The sequence below is a fragment of the Boleophthalmus pectinirostris genome, unplaced genomic scaffold (assembly GCF_026225935.1).
Source record: "Boleophthalmus pectinirostris isolate CB_2022bp ecotype Guang Dong unplaced genomic scaffold, ASM2622593v1 HiC_scaffold_2, whole genome shotgun sequence".
In the NCBI taxonomy this organism is placed as follows: domain Eukaryota; kingdom Metazoa; phylum Chordata; class Actinopteri; order Gobiiformes; family Gobiidae; genus Boleophthalmus; species Boleophthalmus pectinirostris.
The window spans coordinates 26,118,959-26,136,525 of record NW_026571152.1 but is presented as its reverse complement, the minus strand read 5'-3'; the positions used below and the strand labels follow the sequence as shown (position 1 = coordinate 26,136,525).

Sequence of the window (17,567 nt, the reverse complement as noted above, 5' to 3'; positions counted from 1 at the left end):
GGCCAGTGACCTCATGTTTCCTAACACCATAAACTCCTCCTCCTCAGGATTTTCAGGTGACGAGCCCTGACCACACCTCTCTCTCTCCCTCTCCCTTGCAGATAACAGTGGCCTCACCAGTGACCAGTAGCACGTAGGCCAGGGCCACTGCTGAGTCAGGCTGCTGCTTGTTTTGGTGTGTCCTGGCTGTAGTAAAATAGTCTTAATGGGCAGCGCATTCTCAGTTTCTCCATTTTGTGTTTCTCCCAGTGGTGGATGAAGCACTCAGTTTTGTCACTTAAGTAAAAGTACACATACAGAGGCAAAAGTTACTCAAGTAAACCTAAAAGCATGACATGATTAAACAGTCTATGTAAGTAAAAGTATTAAAGCACCTCTTTAAAAATGTACTTTAAGAGTTAAAAGTTTTGCAAGTTTTGCTAATTTGTTAAAATGTAGTGATATTGTAATTTTGTGACCAGGAACATGGTAAAAAATAACAATAAAAACATAGTTACAATCGTACTTTTTACTTTTCAGTCTCGTTAAAAAATGTAGTGGAGTAGAATGTACCTGCTCTCAAATGTAGTGATGTAAAAGTAAAAAATGTCCACTTAAAAAAAGGTGCACTATGTAACTTTTTGGTTGGGGGTGCGTCACCTGTTGCATATGTCATTGCTCTGTCTGGCATGTTCCACAGTATGACATTAAACAGCTCTACCTTATTATTATTCAATTACTGGCGGTTTTATAGTTCTGACTGTGAGCGGGTTTGTCTCTCCACAGATCTGACCTGTAACTTGATCAGGTTTGGTCTCCATGAAGAAAGAAACATTTCATACTGTGAAACATTCCAGACAAAGAAATAATATCTCCATGGAGAAAAGCATTGGTCAGACACTCCACCATAAAAGTTACACAATGCACATTTAAAGAGTTTGAAGTCAAGGTGCCACAAAGCAAAAAAAATACTTAAACTATGTGTCATATGTGGACACAGTCATTTATTACTTTTGCATATGGATAAACATAAGTGAGTAAGTCGTTGTTTAGTAATGTGGGCAGGAGGTCACTGATGTGTTTAATCCTGTGTTTGTCACAGTGTAGTATTTGAGGTGTAGTGTTGCGTCTGTGTGTGAGTGTGGGATTGGCAAAGCTTTTAACAAAACGGGAAACCTCTGAGCTTGGAGTGTGGCTGAAACCAAGAGGCTGCTTCATGTTTCACTCAGACTGAGTCCGGCTAACAGTGGTGGAAGAAGTACTCGATTTTGTTACTTAAGTAAGACTATAGATACCAGAAAGCAAGTAAAAGTATCACATGAAAAAATATATTTAAGTAAAAGTATTAAAGCACCATTTTAAATGTACTTAAAGATTAAGTTTTTTGCGCAGATTTTAAGATCTAGTAAATCTTCAAATGTAGTGATTTTGATAAAGATTTGTGCTGAATTTTGTTCAACAGAAAAAAATGAATTTATATTTTTTCCAAGCTGTTTTATTTGTATATTTTAGTTTGCTCTAACTGTGGATGTGATAAAATAAATCCCTCGGTGTTTTCAGCAGGTCTCAAACGACTGTAAAATAACAAAAACTTTACTTTTCAGTTGGTTTCAAAAATGTAATGGAGTAGAAAGCACAGATACATGCTCTCAAATGTAGTGAAGTAAAAGTAGAGGTGTCCACTACTTAAATAAATTCCAGTATCCAGCATTTTTACTTAAATACACTACTTTACTACATTTACCACAGTAGGTGGCCAGTCCCAGAGCCAAAGAGCCAGAGAGAAAAGCTGCCATATAGTACAGCATTCCTCTGATTTGTAATGCGTAATTGCTGTCACTGAGCTTCCTCTTTTGTTCAGAGGTATGTATGTATGTTTTACTCTGGCAAATAGATGCACTGTACTATACTTTTTAAAACCTCATTTAATTTCTGTTATTGGGATCTATTTCATAGACTTAGACAAACTTTATTGATCCACAGGGCAAAGTATCACAATATATTATAATAATAAAGAGCAAATATATAAATGGTAATAATAAATTCTAAGTAAGCTGCAAAAATAGCAAGAGTCTGGTGTCAAATAAGGCATAATTATATAAATGCATATGTAAAAATAATCATACAAATACATGCTCAATGTAATTTTGCATTAAACAAAAAAAATTGACATTAAGGTTTTATTGTCTTAGTGTAACAATGAAGGGAACCACTGAACCATTTTGTGTTGGTAACAGATCTGCCTGCATGTGAAACTGTTCTATTGTGGTAGCGAGGGGACTGGAAACAGGTTAAAACTGATTTCTGTGACCACATCAACCAAACCACCTATGTTCCATTTGAAACAAAAACATTTTTATAGACCACACGTATCACATTCTTTACCAGAAAATGCATGGTCTTCGAACTGATTTATTTTTGCTCCTAACCAAAGTCTGGTGCAGTCAGGTGAATCGCGTGCTGTCGTGCAGTGATAATCTGATATACAACATGTGAGAGCAAAGTTCAGGTGGAATAGAAATGCACTGATGATTATATGAGTCATTTTGTACACTGTAGTCATGCTATTGTTTGTCCAATGAAATGACCACAACCGCTTGACCCACTTATATAGATTTTTTTAGGCATGAACAATTTAAGATGAAAACCTAAATACTTAGTAACACCATACTGGGCCCATTCATAATTAGGGTCTTCTTGGTAATGAATTGGGCCATTCAATTTGCTGTTTTTCTATGGGCAGTTCAGTATGTATTTCCCACCGAAATATTTTCTTTTGAATAAAATGTAATGTGGCTGTAATTGACTAAAGACATGCAGAGTTCATTAATATATTTTTGACCCAATTTGCACTCAAAAGACAAGAAAATGTGTAAATTGCATGTTTGTATGTAAAGTAGGCAGAATAAATTCACAATTGATTTCCAAATCTCCAGCTGTTTCATCCAACGCCTTCTCCTGTCTGCTGTTGTCTAAATAATTAATCGACTAATTAAGATGTTGGTAGACAAAATGACTTGAGGCTTGGATCCTTAATAAGTAAAAACAATAATATAGTATATACTAATAATTAGGGATGTCATAATAGCCAAAATATTGTGATATTGTATCATCAAAATTCTCACAATAATACCGTGGACTGTTACAATATATCAAATTACAAGTTCCTTTGCTTTAAATGTATGGTTTTACTGTAGCAACAGCTTATAAAAATAGGGAACTACATATCCCATGATTCATTTCAGTGCAGACAACATGAAGAGAGATGTTTTTTATGTTATGTTAATTCTTGGGATTAGGACGGAAATAATTCACACCAAAATCTCGTTAAGGTATTTTAAAAGCAAACACATGTGGCATCTACAATTATATCAGCCTCTCCAAAATATCGCAATAAATAATGATAATATTGTACCGTGAGATTTGGATATCATTGCATCCTGTTACTAGTAATAAATAACAATTTCTCTTTGTCTTTGTTTTGCCCAAGACTTTGAGGGAACGAAGGAACGGCTACAGTCACACAGAGGAAAACTCCAGTCAGAAGCTCAGCGAAGAGGAGGACTCCATGTACAACCGCTGCAGCCCCGTGGACCTGGACAATGTGAGATACACAGATAAAGGCTGTGCATGTGTGTGTGTGTGTGTGTGTATAGGTGTGCATGTGTGTGTGCCTGTGTGTGAGTGAAGGGGCCAGTGGTTTAGAGGATATTCAACCCAGACTCTTCCCAAAACAGCCCCTGTGCTAGAGGACAACTACACTTTCCCACACCACAGACATAACCAATGAGCAGGTTTAACTTTTGGCATACAAAGCCAAAAATCGTAGAATTCTTGCTTTTAAATAACTATATTATGTAAAATAGACTAATGTGAGCGTTGAGTCATGGTATAATGCTGTTATTTCATCAAAAACAAACCTGGAGTTGTGTTTTGTTTCATTCACACATGTTTGAGTAACCTTTTATATTCATCTGTCTACATCTCCAAAGTTCAAAATGCTCTGTTCCAACTTGGTGTGGTAGTTTTCAACTTAACATACTCCTTTCTGACTTTTCAAGTTCTAGGACCGGCATAATATCAATCAATCAATCAATCAAACTTTATCTTAGAGCTCTTTACAACACATCAGATGACCAAAGTGCTTTCCATTCAAATTAACACAATATAAAAATATGCACAAACACTGAGCAATGAAATAAAACAAACAAACTACAAAGTGTCACTGCATTACTGAGTGTTGAAAACCAGTCTGAATAGATACGTTTTGTGCCTTGAGGCTCAAAGTCTGTGACAGTGCACATATCGGGGGCAGTTTGTTCCAGAGTCTAGAGCCAGTGATAGAGAAAACGAGATCACCCAGTGTTTATTCCACTCTCCTACTCTCAGTGTAGCTTTGCAATGAATAAAAAAAACTATTAAATCAAGGTTTTATTGTCTTTGTAAGAAAGAAGGGACGGGTTAAAGGTGCATTGTGTAACTTTTCTGGTAGAGGATCAGTCACATTCTTGTTCCTAATATGTCATTGTTTAGCTTGGAATGTTCCACAGTGTGACTTTAAACAGCTCTACCTTACATTTATTCAATTACAGGTGGTTTTATGGCTCAAAAATATCTAGAAAAACAGGCATTCTGATGATGAGCGGGGTTTGCCTCTCCACAGATCTGACCTATAACTTGGTCTGCTTTGATCTCGATGAAGAAGGAAGGTTTCATAGCATACTTTGAAACATTCCAGACAAAGCAATGACATTTTCATGGAGAAAAGCATTTGATGGACCCTCCACTAGAAAAGTTACACAATGCACCTTTAAACCTTTTCATGTTGCTAAGAGATGTTGTGTGAAACCTTTGTGGGGACTGAAACGGGTTATAACTGACTTTGTTAACCACATCAACCATCACACTGCATTTCCACTGAACACAAGTTCCACATCCTTTAAAAGAAAATATATTCATACTGGTCATCTAATTCAGTCCACGTTATTTATAGAGCACTTTTTATAAACATGACAGTTTCCAAAGTGCTGCACAGACACATTAACACATAAAAGAGAGAAAATCATAAATAAAAATAACAAACAAAAAGAATTAAAATGCATAAAGCGGGGAAAAAAAATAATTATTAAATGAATACAGTTAAATTAAAATTAAATAAAAGACACAGAGGACCACACAACTCATGCCGTTTTCTTTGTATCTGATACAGACTGGTACAAATAGGAGAATCACGTGTAGTTGTACATTTGTATACAACATGTGAGAGTACAAAGTTCAGGTGGAATAGAAATGCACTGATGAATTATATTGTGTGTGCCATTTTGGACACTACTTTTAGGCAGCTGGTTGCTCAAACAAAATATCATCCACTGCTGTAGATTTGAGTTAGGCGTCTTTTTTTGTATCCTCGGGGTAATTTGGATGACAGTAGTTAAAGTGCATATGACATATTTTTATGTTTCTCTAATTTGTTTTATTTGGTGGGATTATAACTATTGTAAATATAAATTATAGTTTTACCCCAATCAAAAAGCAATTTGTGAAGAAAAGTTGAAAATTTGTTCAAAATTACAGGAAGTTGAAAGTTCTATCAAAAAGTTGTGCACAATTTACACGTAAGAAACACATTTTTCTGATTCTTTAAGCATTAATTCAACAAAATACATGTGTTTTCTTATATTTGTATTTGTCAGATACTTCCTGTGTACATAAGACGAGTTTTGCAAGCAACACTAGTATTCTCTAGTGTCGTGTCACGTTTTGTTTGTTTTAGTACCAGGATATAACATTTTAACTGTAAAAATGATCAAATTGGGAAAACAAGTGTGAATGTTTTTTGCAAAAATCTTCAATACAAAGATCTTAACTGTTTTTTTGTTTTTTGTTTTTTTTAAAGTAAAATGCGTAGTCTAACCTGTCATAGACACTTTAAGAAACTGGGCATCAAACATAAATGTGACAAAATATGACCATATGTAAATTGTCTTGGTGACATCTCCTGCTTGTTGTTGTTTCCATGTAGACTGCAAAATTTAATGCCAGACTTTGAAATACTGTAGGTAAAGCAATAACATCTCCGTGGTGACAACTATAAATATTTTTATGTGTATTGTTTTAATGTTTGTTTGTTTTGTGTGTGTGTGTGTGTGTGTGTGTGTGCACTTTGGACAGTTACAGTTTATCAAATGTGGTAATAAAGTGTATTGTATTCGAAAATGGATAAAAAACTATTAGCTAAACCAAGTGACCTTTTTCAAAAGTACTATAGTTGCAGGCACGAGACTATCTCTCTGTCTTTTGGTCCTGCAGCCAGACTTTGACCCGATGACAGGTGCTGAAGCAGGCAGTTCAGGGGGTGGCTCTGGTCCAGCCTGTTAATAGCGAAGTAACAATATCAAAATCTCTCTGCACTATATTTAATTTTTTAATTGTGATATTTTGTGGAGTCTAATTAAATTGTGAATATGCTACTTTTTCCTTTTAAAATGCTATGACACACCTTTAGTACTGTTATAATTCAAAGAGATAAGATAGCTTAATAGCAGTTATTTCTTCACATAGTCCGAGCAAAGGATCATGGTCTATGTAGTTCTCTTTGTTTTGTTAGCTATTGCTGCACTATAACTTTATTGCACCATAACGATATGATTGACTTTTGACCATTTGATATTACAATACATATTCCTACATATTACTGGAGTTTATTCTCTGCAGCTGGCTCGTCTACAAAGAGTGATGCGCTAAAAAGTTCAAATATCTGCAATATCAATACCGGTCTATCTCACCTTTACACAGTATTCGTCCAGCAGTTTGTTCTCACGAGCATTCACAAACAATGGACATACTTCTCAACCTTTCTCCGTATTTGTGAATAGTTCTGTCATTCACTGAACAATACAACATTGACTTGGAAACTGCACATGTGATTTGATCATTTGACAGGCACACTGCACTTACCCAGCACTATATGATGATGGATACGACCCGTCTGTCTGGTTACTTGTGTGTTGCCTGGTATCAGTGTATTCAGTGAAATGCATTGTTATGTATTTGTTGGCATGGATCCCAACACAAACCTATTTTCTAATCCATTGTCATATGATGTGCATGGATAGAAAGATTAAGTCTGTGTAAACTCATGCTTTTTTAGTACATGCAGTCACAATAAAAAATCTGAAGTTTGATATATATTGCTGAAAAAAAATATAGATTTATGCCACTGACACAATAACCCAAGAGCAGATTTAAACCTCAAAAACTATAAAAAGCTACAATATAGTTAAAAGCACATGAGCTGCAATAAACACTTCAGTATGTATTTTACATCTGTAATGAGTCATAGAAGTTATTCATTCAACCTTTTACGGCTCAAATCTTATCATATAGGTCAAAAATAACCATATATTTCTCACTTATGCAAAGAAAAATTACCTACGATAATACTGAACCCAAAAATATTATTTGAGCTTTCATTTATTGACCGATAAGTCGATATTGTAATTATCATGACAGTCCCATATGCAGCACATTTTGTTTGGGCACATTTCCTACCAAAACACAACAGTATTCTAAACGTCTCAGTAATGTCTTGTGTTGTTTTGTAGCAAACACAAACTTCCGTTCAAACAGGACCTGCAGGAGTCTTGCTAAAGTCGCTCTCCATCTTAACATCTTGTCAGTGCTGTGTGTGCAGGCAGGTATTTATCACACTGTGGGGATCAAAATCTTTTTTTTACACTCATTCATAGAAACCTGCCTTCCTTATGGGCACAAATGCAGGTCCCCATGGTATAAAAGATCTTCGCTATCTTCTTTATTAGATCAACAAAGGGCCTATATTATGTATGCTGTTTGCTGATTTATGCTGTAATGTTGTTTCCTCATCAAAATTATACCTAGAGTTGTGTTTTATTTCATTCACACATGTTTAACACACAAACCCTTCATATTTACGCTGAGCTCTTCTCTCAAACAGAAAACTCTGTTTTACTTTGTGATGTCATGTGGTAATACAGGAAGTGCTCCACTGTTTTTAAACTCCACACACCTTTATTGCCAGTCTCTACTGAACTAAAGGTGAAGGGTAGCTGCTAATGTGAGAACTATGACACCACTTCATGACATCACAAGATGCAACAGAGCAATTTGAGGTTTGGAGATGCAGACAGACTAATAATTAAAAACACAAACTGCAACTCCAGATATGTTTTAGATGAGATAAAAACAATGTAACATGGTTTAAAGCTCAATTTTGCATAATATAAGACCTTTAAGATAACAATTAGGGGTGTAGAAAAATAATGAAATATTGATATATCGTATCATTTAATGTCATGATACAGGTTCGATATCGGGTGCTACTGTTTTGATATATTGCCAAGAGTATTTTTTCGTATATTGTACAAAATTATTTTGTTACAGTGCTACAGTTTTGTTGTTTGTTTAGAGGATGGAAACTCACTTTTGCAACACATCTGACATTTTCACAGTTTTGATGATTAACTTTGCACAAGTGGTTTAACAAAGACTTTTAGTATGACGGTCATATTTTTTTATTGAACCATATTGAATAAATTTGAAATATATCGTATCTCACTGTATTGAGATATGTATAATATCATGGCCTATGTATCGAGTATATGTATCGTATTGGCAACTTCTTAATGATACCCAGCCCTAATAACAATAGTACTGAAAACTCAGACGCATAAATAAGATGTAGGAGTAGAAAGAAATAGACCACAAATAACCTTGTTTGTGCAAAGAGGGTGTCAAATACAGTCCAATATATACAAATATTAATAGGCTCTGTGGTTCTCTAATGACTCCAGAATGGCTCAGTATACATGCAAATAATGTGAGTAAAATAAATATACAAATTTACAATGTACACTCCCAGTCAAAAGTTTTAGAACACCCTAATTTTTCCAGTTATTTATTTCAATTCAAGTCGTTAAAGTCCAATGAATAACTTAAAATGTTACAAAGGTAAGTAGTGAACATCCCGAGGTAAAATATAAAAGATAAAAGATAACAAAATACAAGGACAAGCTCTACCAAAACTACCTCAGGAAAAAACAACAAGATGGTAAAGCTTGAAAACATGAAGTGTCCAGCTCAGTCTCCAGACTTAAACCCCATCGAGCTGGTTTTGGGATGAACTGAATGGAAGAGTGACGAAACCTACAAGTGCCACACATTTATGGGAACTTCTGCAATAGACTTGGGAAGAACTTTCTGAAGAATATTTGATTTGTGTTGTAGAATGCCACGAGTGTGTTCAGCTGTTATATCTGCCAAAGGTGGACACTTTCATGAATCAAAAGTTTAGAATATGTTTTGGTCAACAGTAAAAAACTGGAAAAAGGGTGGTGTTCTAAAACTTTTGACTGGTAGTGTATGTTTCTATAAAAAGCGGAGTTATTGAATTGTTATCGACTAAAAATTTATGTCTATCCCAAGTCCGCTTGCCTCCCAGTAAAAGTCACCATATGCTCCTGCTTTAAGGTATGGGTTAAATAGAGCTGTAGGCAAGGAGTGACTTGGGTTAAGTTTAGGATCAATCTCCAGGAAATTCATGAAAATCAATGCTCTGTCCCCAAGATGCATAGAAACCCAACATGTGCGTGTAGTCCGCCTCTCTCTCAGGAATGTGAGGCATGGTCCCGCTCAACAATGAAGCTCAGTTCATTTAGTCTGGACCTCCTCCTGATTATTAATACAGGCCTCATACAGCCGTGTTATTGTGTCCACTCAATCTGCGCCCTCATCGAAACTCTTGTATAAGTCAGTGATGTGATTATTTGGTCAGCCATTGTCTGGTTTTGACATTCAGACACTGGTGATGTTCACAATGCACGCTTCATAATACAATTCTCCACAAGTTAGAATGTTATGAGTTAATTTTGTACACTATGGGACCTTTGTGAGCTTTCCATCTCGCTCAAACTGCTGTCACCTCATCAAAACATGCCTGGAGTTGTGTTTTGTTTCATTCACACATGTTTGAGTAACCCTTTATTACATTTTTTTTTAACACACTTGGCATTTGCAAAACTGCTATCATAGAATTCCAAACAGGGTGAAACAAAATTTAATCTCAACAAAATATAGTTTTACATTCAAAACTAAAACTAAATCATCCCACCAAAAGCTGATTTTACCATAAAAACTCTCAGGCTCTTTCATTCATTTCACAGAGCACTTTTTAGTTTAGTTTAGTTTAGTTTAGTTTAGTTTATTTATTTATTTATTTATTTATTTATTCAATATGACAGGGACAGTGCTTATTTCCACCTGTGGTCACTGGGCAAGATGATGTTTCAGTTCATAAAATCAAACATACAAAGAAAATGTCTTTACAATGACTGGACCATCATAAAATACTATAATATATAATAATACTACTTTACACTTCTTCACTTATAATACTTGACTCTATTTCTTTATCTTATATAATTACACCTTATTTGACATTTCTTGCTATTTCTGCTACTTGTTTATAATTTATTATAACATTTATTTTTGTTATTATAATATGCTGTGAGCTACTGTGTCCAAATAATTTTGCTTGTGGATCAATAAAGTTTCTCTAAGTCTAAGTCTAAGTCTAAGTCTAAAAAGTCTTCTTCTTCTATTCACACTCAGTTCTCTCAGCACCTTAAAGTCATCTTCCATTACTAAAGTCATCATTCATTCATTCACTCCAGGGCATCACATCCTCTACAGACTAGGGATAAGATGATAAAAAATAATATAATTTATCATGATATAAAAGGTAGACAGTAATCATTTGTGGGACATTTTATAATTGTGATAATCGCCAACAAGGATAATTGCCATAAATCACCAGAACGTGCAGAAAAAAGATGGTTATCCATGTTGTTTTTTTCTTCTATAGAGGGTCAGAGGAACTCATTCTCCAAAAGGCTCCTACAGCTCCACTCAAACACAGAGAGATACAGGACTACATAACTGTAATACTCCCTACAACTGTACAACAACTCCTGTAATTATTGCTTGTGTAAAGTCAGCAGAGTGGCTATAACATCCTAAATTAACCCTTATGTTACAGATAACCCTATGTCATGTAAATCATCATATAATTTTTGCTTTGTTTTCCTTATGACCTCTTGTATATAGCAGAGATATTTCTATTACTTATTTCTGTTTTATTTAGCTTTAATTTATACATTTATATTTATATAATTATGCCTTATTTGCTTCTTATTTAGAATTTCCTTTTGTTATTATAATGTGACATGTGACCTACTGTGTTTACTCTCAGACTTAGACTTAAACTTAAACATCAGTAATGTTTAAGTTTAAGTTGTAGGATGTACTCAGGTGTGAAATCCTTTATTGAAAGGTGCTCACAAATATTTGCTTTGAGTTTCAATATAGAAAGTGACACAGCACTGAAAAAAACGAGGTAATTTATTATTATTGATCATGTGTTTGTGAATGAGAGCTGTGCCAAGTGTTCTGAGAAAACTTGTGAACTGTGTGAACTGATGAGAAATGTTCCAGATCATTAATGAGAAATCCAGATCACCAGTGCCACAAAAAACTGCTAAAAAATGTATTAGTCTGTCTACATCTCCAGAGCTCAAATGCTCTCTTCCACTGTCCACTTCATGTAGAAGTAGTTTTCAAGGTAACGGCTCCTTTTACTTTCAGTTCAGTAGAGATTGGTAATTAAAAACACAATTGAGCACTCTTTGTATTACCACATGACATCATAAGGTGGAACAGAGTGTTTTCAGTTTGAAAGAAGCATACAGCCTTAATATGCAGGATTTGTGTGGGAATGAAACAAAACCACAACTCCAGGTATGTTTTTGATGGGGAAACAATGTTATAACATAGATAAAAAAATTGTTTGTGTGATCTATGTGTGAGATTTCCTTGCTCGCTATGATATGCAGTAGTTATAACTCTAAAAACAAAATGTATTATTGCCATTTGTATAATAAATGATAGGTGAAAGTCTGCTCATGCTTTACTTTCAGGGTCATTGGCTTGTAAACCCAGGGCTGTCAGTGTCATGCAATTTAGTTTTTATGATAGTTAACTTAATGTCAGCGTAGCCCAAAGTTAACCCAAAGAGTTTGAATATGTTGTCTTCATGTTGAATGTGGCCTGGAACTTTTACATTTTATGAATACTTGTGGTGTACATGGAAATGAAGTGAGATAATAAACAAATAAAGAGCCATCATACATTTTCCTAATACAGTATTTAGGTATATGCTGGTGTGTTAGTTAAACAGCTGAAATGTAAACATGAACAGACAATAAATAAACACGAGATGTAGCACCCGTGAAGTTTAAGTTAACAGGTGTAACTGGCTCCTCAATGTACGTGCCGTTGTAACATTGCTGCCACCTGCTGGACATCCTGCTCTGTTATATGGACCACCTCAGTACCTCACAGTATTTCACTCTCTGTGGCTCTTGTTTGTTTTGTTTAGGATCTGGTGGACTGGAGGAAGCCTTTGGCGTGGCAGGTGGGACATCTGAGAGAGAAGTATGATGCCTGGGTCCATCAGCCCGTCGATCGACCAATCAGACTGTTCGGAAATTCTTTTCTGGAAGCCGGCACCAAAACCTCCTGGTGAGAGAATGGCCTCATATTAACTGAGAATAGCGATATGGATCTTTATGTGATGGTTGATGACAGGGCAAAGTTCAGACCTGAGTGAAGAGGTCGGATATAACTCACAGTCACATGCAGTGAGCAGTATTTAATCTAGGTGCAATGACATATTTTAGGTGAAAGTGAAGATGCTTCTGTAAGCTACATGTAAATATGTGTTCTGTGCAGGTACTGGGTCCCCATTGTGTGGATGCCTCTTGTAATTTATCTAAGTTGGTATTGCTATGCAACGTTAGCGAAAGGCGTGAGCAGGATAGAAGTGACTTCAGGTGAGATACTCAAACTCCCACTTTTCTGCTCCTCTCTCTTTGGCCTCATTTGCCTATGTTCAATGTGGCCCTGTGTAACACAAAACACCTGTTTCCATTCAGTTCATGCACACAGGCTTCCTGTGGTATATGTGCTTGTGATAAATTATGTTGTCAATTTCTTGTTTTACATTTACATTAAGAAAACACTACACAGTTACAGTGACAACAGACAGTTTCCCAGTTTCTGTTTAACAGACATAACAAAATCTAAATATTTGTTCATTATGAATTAAGTCTTTGTTCATGCTTTATTAAATCATTGTGTGGTTAAAAAGTGTCACCAAATTGTCTAGTAAAATTATAATATGAAAACACTGTGTAACTCTCCTGTCCACCTCTCCTCAGACTTGTCCATCCCAGTCCATAAATCCATCTTCCCTGTGCTCTTCTTGTTGGGCTGGTTCCTCTGGTCCTTCATCGAGTACTGCATCCACCGCTTTGTCTTTCACATGAAACCCCCCGCCCATAACTACTACCTCATCACCATACATTTCCTCCTGCACGGCCAGCACCATAAGGTACGCTCTGTTGCATATTTAACATATGTATATATGATTTGTTCTAAAACAGGTTTTATTTTTCGTGCAGTCTCCCTTCGATGGCTCCAGGCTGGTCTTTCCCCCAGGACTGGCCTCGTTTGTGGTGGGACTGTTTTACGTTTTTCTGATGAGTGTGCTTCCAGACATCATAGCGATGTCTGTGTTCGTAGGAGGGCTTTGTGGCTATGTTGTATATGACATGATCCACTACTATCTCCACTATGGCTCCCCAAAGAAAGGCTCATACCTGTACAGCCTTAAGGCATATCACGTCAAACACCATTTTGAGCACCAACGATCAGGTAAGCTCATGACTCATGGTGTCTTTCTTGTTGTGTCTGTTAAAAGTGGCATTATTATAAGATTGATTATACAAATTATTATACATATTATGTGCATATGAAATAATACAACAACACTGTTCCTTATATTTACCATTTTCTTTACTTTCTTTTAGGTTTTGGAATCACCACCACATTTTGGGACCACCCCTTTAATACACTCATCCCTGATGAGAAGTTCTAACCCACAGAAGGCTCCAGGGCCTTCGGACTTATCAGACCTCCCTTTAGAAACAGCCACACACTGCACTGTCCTGAGCCTCACACAGGGAAACCCTAGGCCTCTGCAGCAGCTCATCTCTACGTAATTTCTACATAATGCCTTCAATCCAGCCAACACGTTCTGATGTCATGTACTGTGTCAACTAATCAAGCAACTTCCTGCAGCCAACTAGAGCTTTATAATTGGGAAGGTGTCAGCTGAGAAAGAAAAAAAATAATAATAATAGTAACACAAAACTTTGAATGTACACACACCTCCCTCAAAACCCTGCTCTGATTTTAGACAAAGAAAAGTAAGTGATGGTGGTGGGTGGATGTGTGAGAGGGATAAAGGACAAGAGGAGAGAGAAAGAGTTCAGCATCGAGAATAACAAATGAGACCAAAACTGTGTCACCTGATCATGTGAACCAACTCAGGAAATACAACTGTGCACAACTAGTCCCCTGTCCCATAGCTATATCCTGTGATTAAGCTTTCTACTCTGCTGCTACTCAATTGTGAACAGGAAACATGCAGCTTTAATATTTGAAATGCTGAGAAAAGAGATTTAATTTATTAATTAAAAGCAAACAAGATTATTCTGTTAGCGTGCTGATAAGATGTCATTTTGTGTATAATAGACCTTAAACCACTGTTGTGATTCATTTTTGAAAATCTGTTGTAACACTTCTATAGTAACAAAGATGTAAAAATGTTTGTATCGTGCTGTACAGGAGAGACCGTCTTTGGGATTTGCTTTATGTTGTCACAAGGGTCAGTGTTTTATGAATGGTGGAGTGGAAACTCCAATACATCTTCTGGTGTATTGTCTCGGTTGAAGCGACTAAAGATGAGGTATGAAGCCACTGTATCAGAGCTCCTGTTGTGGGTATCTCAAGGCCAAAACTACAGCCAAGTGACCAACATTTTACAAAAGAGAGAGAGATACTTTATTCATTCCACATGAAAAAAGAAACCGAAGTGAAACTGTATACTGTGAGATTTTTGATAAATATGTAAAGTGCAGGTCCTTAGAGATGCTAGCAGTATGACGATTGTTGAACCTTCTGACTGAAAAACAGGAGTCTTTGAATGCAACTGGCTGATCCTCAAAAACCCTGATAACTAAAGCAGAACAAAGCTTTATACATACATAGATAGCACAACTAGAAAAATAGGAAAACCTTTACAAATTATATTTTTTCTAACAATAACAAATAAAGTGTACATAATATACGATGTCAAAAAAATTATAATTCACATCATTATGCTTTTCTGCTCTTTCTCGCTGGGGCAATAACAATATCTGCGTAGCTGTGGCAAAACACTGTAACAAAACTTCTTCAGGCCTTTTACAACTGTAGCCACAAATCGTGTCATACTCTGTTTATGGAAACATATCAGTAATAACAAGTGTCAAATTAATGTAATAGACACGAAGAAGCAGCTTTACACACCAAAAAAGCACTGTCACGAAGAACCAAATATAGATTTATAGTTATAATGCACATATTCATGCAAATAACTGCATAGAAAAGTTAAAGGATTCCAGATGATGGATTAAAATACAAACTATTTTATACAAAGTAATATTGTTATTTATATGACTTCAAAATGAACCTGTATTCTGACCTTTCTCTTTGCAAAATGATAATGCAATAATAATATTGTCTAAATCTGTTTACTATAATAATATCTATGACTTTTATTTTTGAATTTTACATTTCTATGCAAATGCTAATGTATTTGTAAATAAATGTCTGTGTATATTTCTTGGGTCGTCGTCTATATTTCATAGCTGCAGTAAACTTCAATTTTGGAGACAAATAATCGCATTATTAGTTTGACATATCTTTGCCATTTGGTTTTCATGAACATTATTAGACAAAAAAAAGAAAAATCACAATTATAATATTAACATTGGTACACATTTAGACAAATCCACATAAGAGGCCAGGTGGGTGAAGTGTATTGCCCAAGGGAAAACTGTAGTGTATATGAAGCCAATGATGTTCATTATGTCTTCTTATATACTTTAACTTCTTAGGTTCTTTTTAAAGACAATGCAGTAAAGTGTATTTACGTTGTTGACATGTTTCGGCTGCTAGCTGCAAGCCATCTTCAGGACAGTTCTGAAGATGGCTTGCAGCTAGCAGCCGAAACATGTCAACAAGGTAAATACACTTTACTGCATTGTCTTTAAAAAGAACCTAAGAAGTTAATGTAGTGTATATGTAAATAAAGTAAGTAATAATTAGTTGTTAATGTTTTTCTTGGTAAATAAGACCAAAATAAATACAAAATTGACAGTTGGTCCGAGCAAAGATTGAACCACAGACTTTCAGGCTCGTGCCTTCAGGCCGTGGATCTGTAACATTAAAGTGTCACTCTGGTGACACCTAGTGGCCGTGTCACGTAAATAAAACGCTCCTCGGAAAAGGCGCATTCTGGCTTCGTACTCTTACTTTGCACTTTGTTAGTGCAAAGAAGAGTTTTCCCCCTTCATCTCTTCGGATTAGAGGCGTGATCAGGAGAATCTGGATGAAGATAAGTAGGTTGTACCTAACAATAGTGTAGGCTTTATGTTCTCAGTGTTTGTTTGTTTTTACTCGTGCACTTGTTCCTCTATAAATTAGCATAAATCACTGACATAGTCTAATAACTAACTCGATAACTGTTGTTAATTAGACGCAGAGTCATTTTTGAGTTTCTAATTAAAGCTGATGCAGAACTATCCCACAATCCATATCATAGCAATAAACCAGGCTAAATATTGCACTAAAGGTCTCCATTTGCAGTAGGGCCAATTATAGCTGTGATGTTCTGTAGGAGTCCTTATTTATATGTTTTTGTCTTGGTTTTGTACATGTTAAGTTTTAACTGACATAGTTTAACGACTAAATTAAAGCTACATCTCTCAGAAACAATTAGAAGAACCATTAGACCTACATTAGATTTATTACTTTAAATTAATCCGCCATATTGAGGCTGTGTCTTGAGACTTCAATGCTTGACCCCTCTGCACGCTGTAATCCATTGCTTCTCTGTGTTTTTAAATTCCCTACACCTTTGCCACACTATTTTTGATAAAGGTGTCCCAATAGCTGTCATTGACCAATGTGTAATGCAGATTTTTTAAAATTTGTTTATGTATTTATTTGTGTTTTATTATGTATGCATTTATGTATATATTTTGCCTCATTCATACATTGGTTTGATCTTATACAAAGAGAAATACCAGCATACCAAGGTGTCAAACAATGTAAAAAGTGTAAAATACTTAATACTTATACTATAATACAGTGTAATGGCTGTACCTATTACCATGACTTGGCTTATAGGCTTTTCTGTAAATCAATGCTGGTTTTGCTGTCCTGCAGATTCAGTGTGCGCTTGGTTACTGTAAAGCCGGGACAGCAGAGACGGGTGGAGCAGTAGGACCCAGAGCTGCAGTCAGTCTCTGAGGAGCAAGAGATGGGCTGAGCAGGACGGAGGGAGGAGCACTGAAGTAAACCAAACAAGCCTCCACGCCCTGCAG

At 35.8% G+C, this 17,567-nt stretch overlaps 1 protein-coding gene across 1 annotated transcript in view; it reads left to right on the top strand.

Moving 5' to 3' along the window:
• Nucleotides 1-15,798, top strand: part of fa2h (fatty acid 2-hydroxylase) — a 37,991-nt gene extending 22,193 nt beyond the window's left edge. Inside the window, exons 2-7 of the mRNA XM_020934912.2 lie at nucleotides 3,470-3,583; nucleotides 12,452-12,594; nucleotides 12,805-12,905; nucleotides 13,293-13,465; nucleotides 13,536-13,788; nucleotides 13,944-15,798. Coding sequence (XP_020790571.1) covers nucleotides 3,470-3,583; nucleotides 12,452-12,594; nucleotides 12,805-12,905; nucleotides 13,293-13,465; nucleotides 13,536-13,788; nucleotides 13,944-14,011 — 852 coding nt within the window. The 3' untranslated portion in view covers nucleotides 14,012-15,798. The remainder of the gene's footprint in view (nucleotides 1-3,469; nucleotides 3,584-12,451; nucleotides 12,595-12,804; nucleotides 12,906-13,292; nucleotides 13,466-13,535; nucleotides 13,789-13,943) is intronic.
• Nucleotides 15,799-17,567: the final 1,769 nt, after the last annotated feature.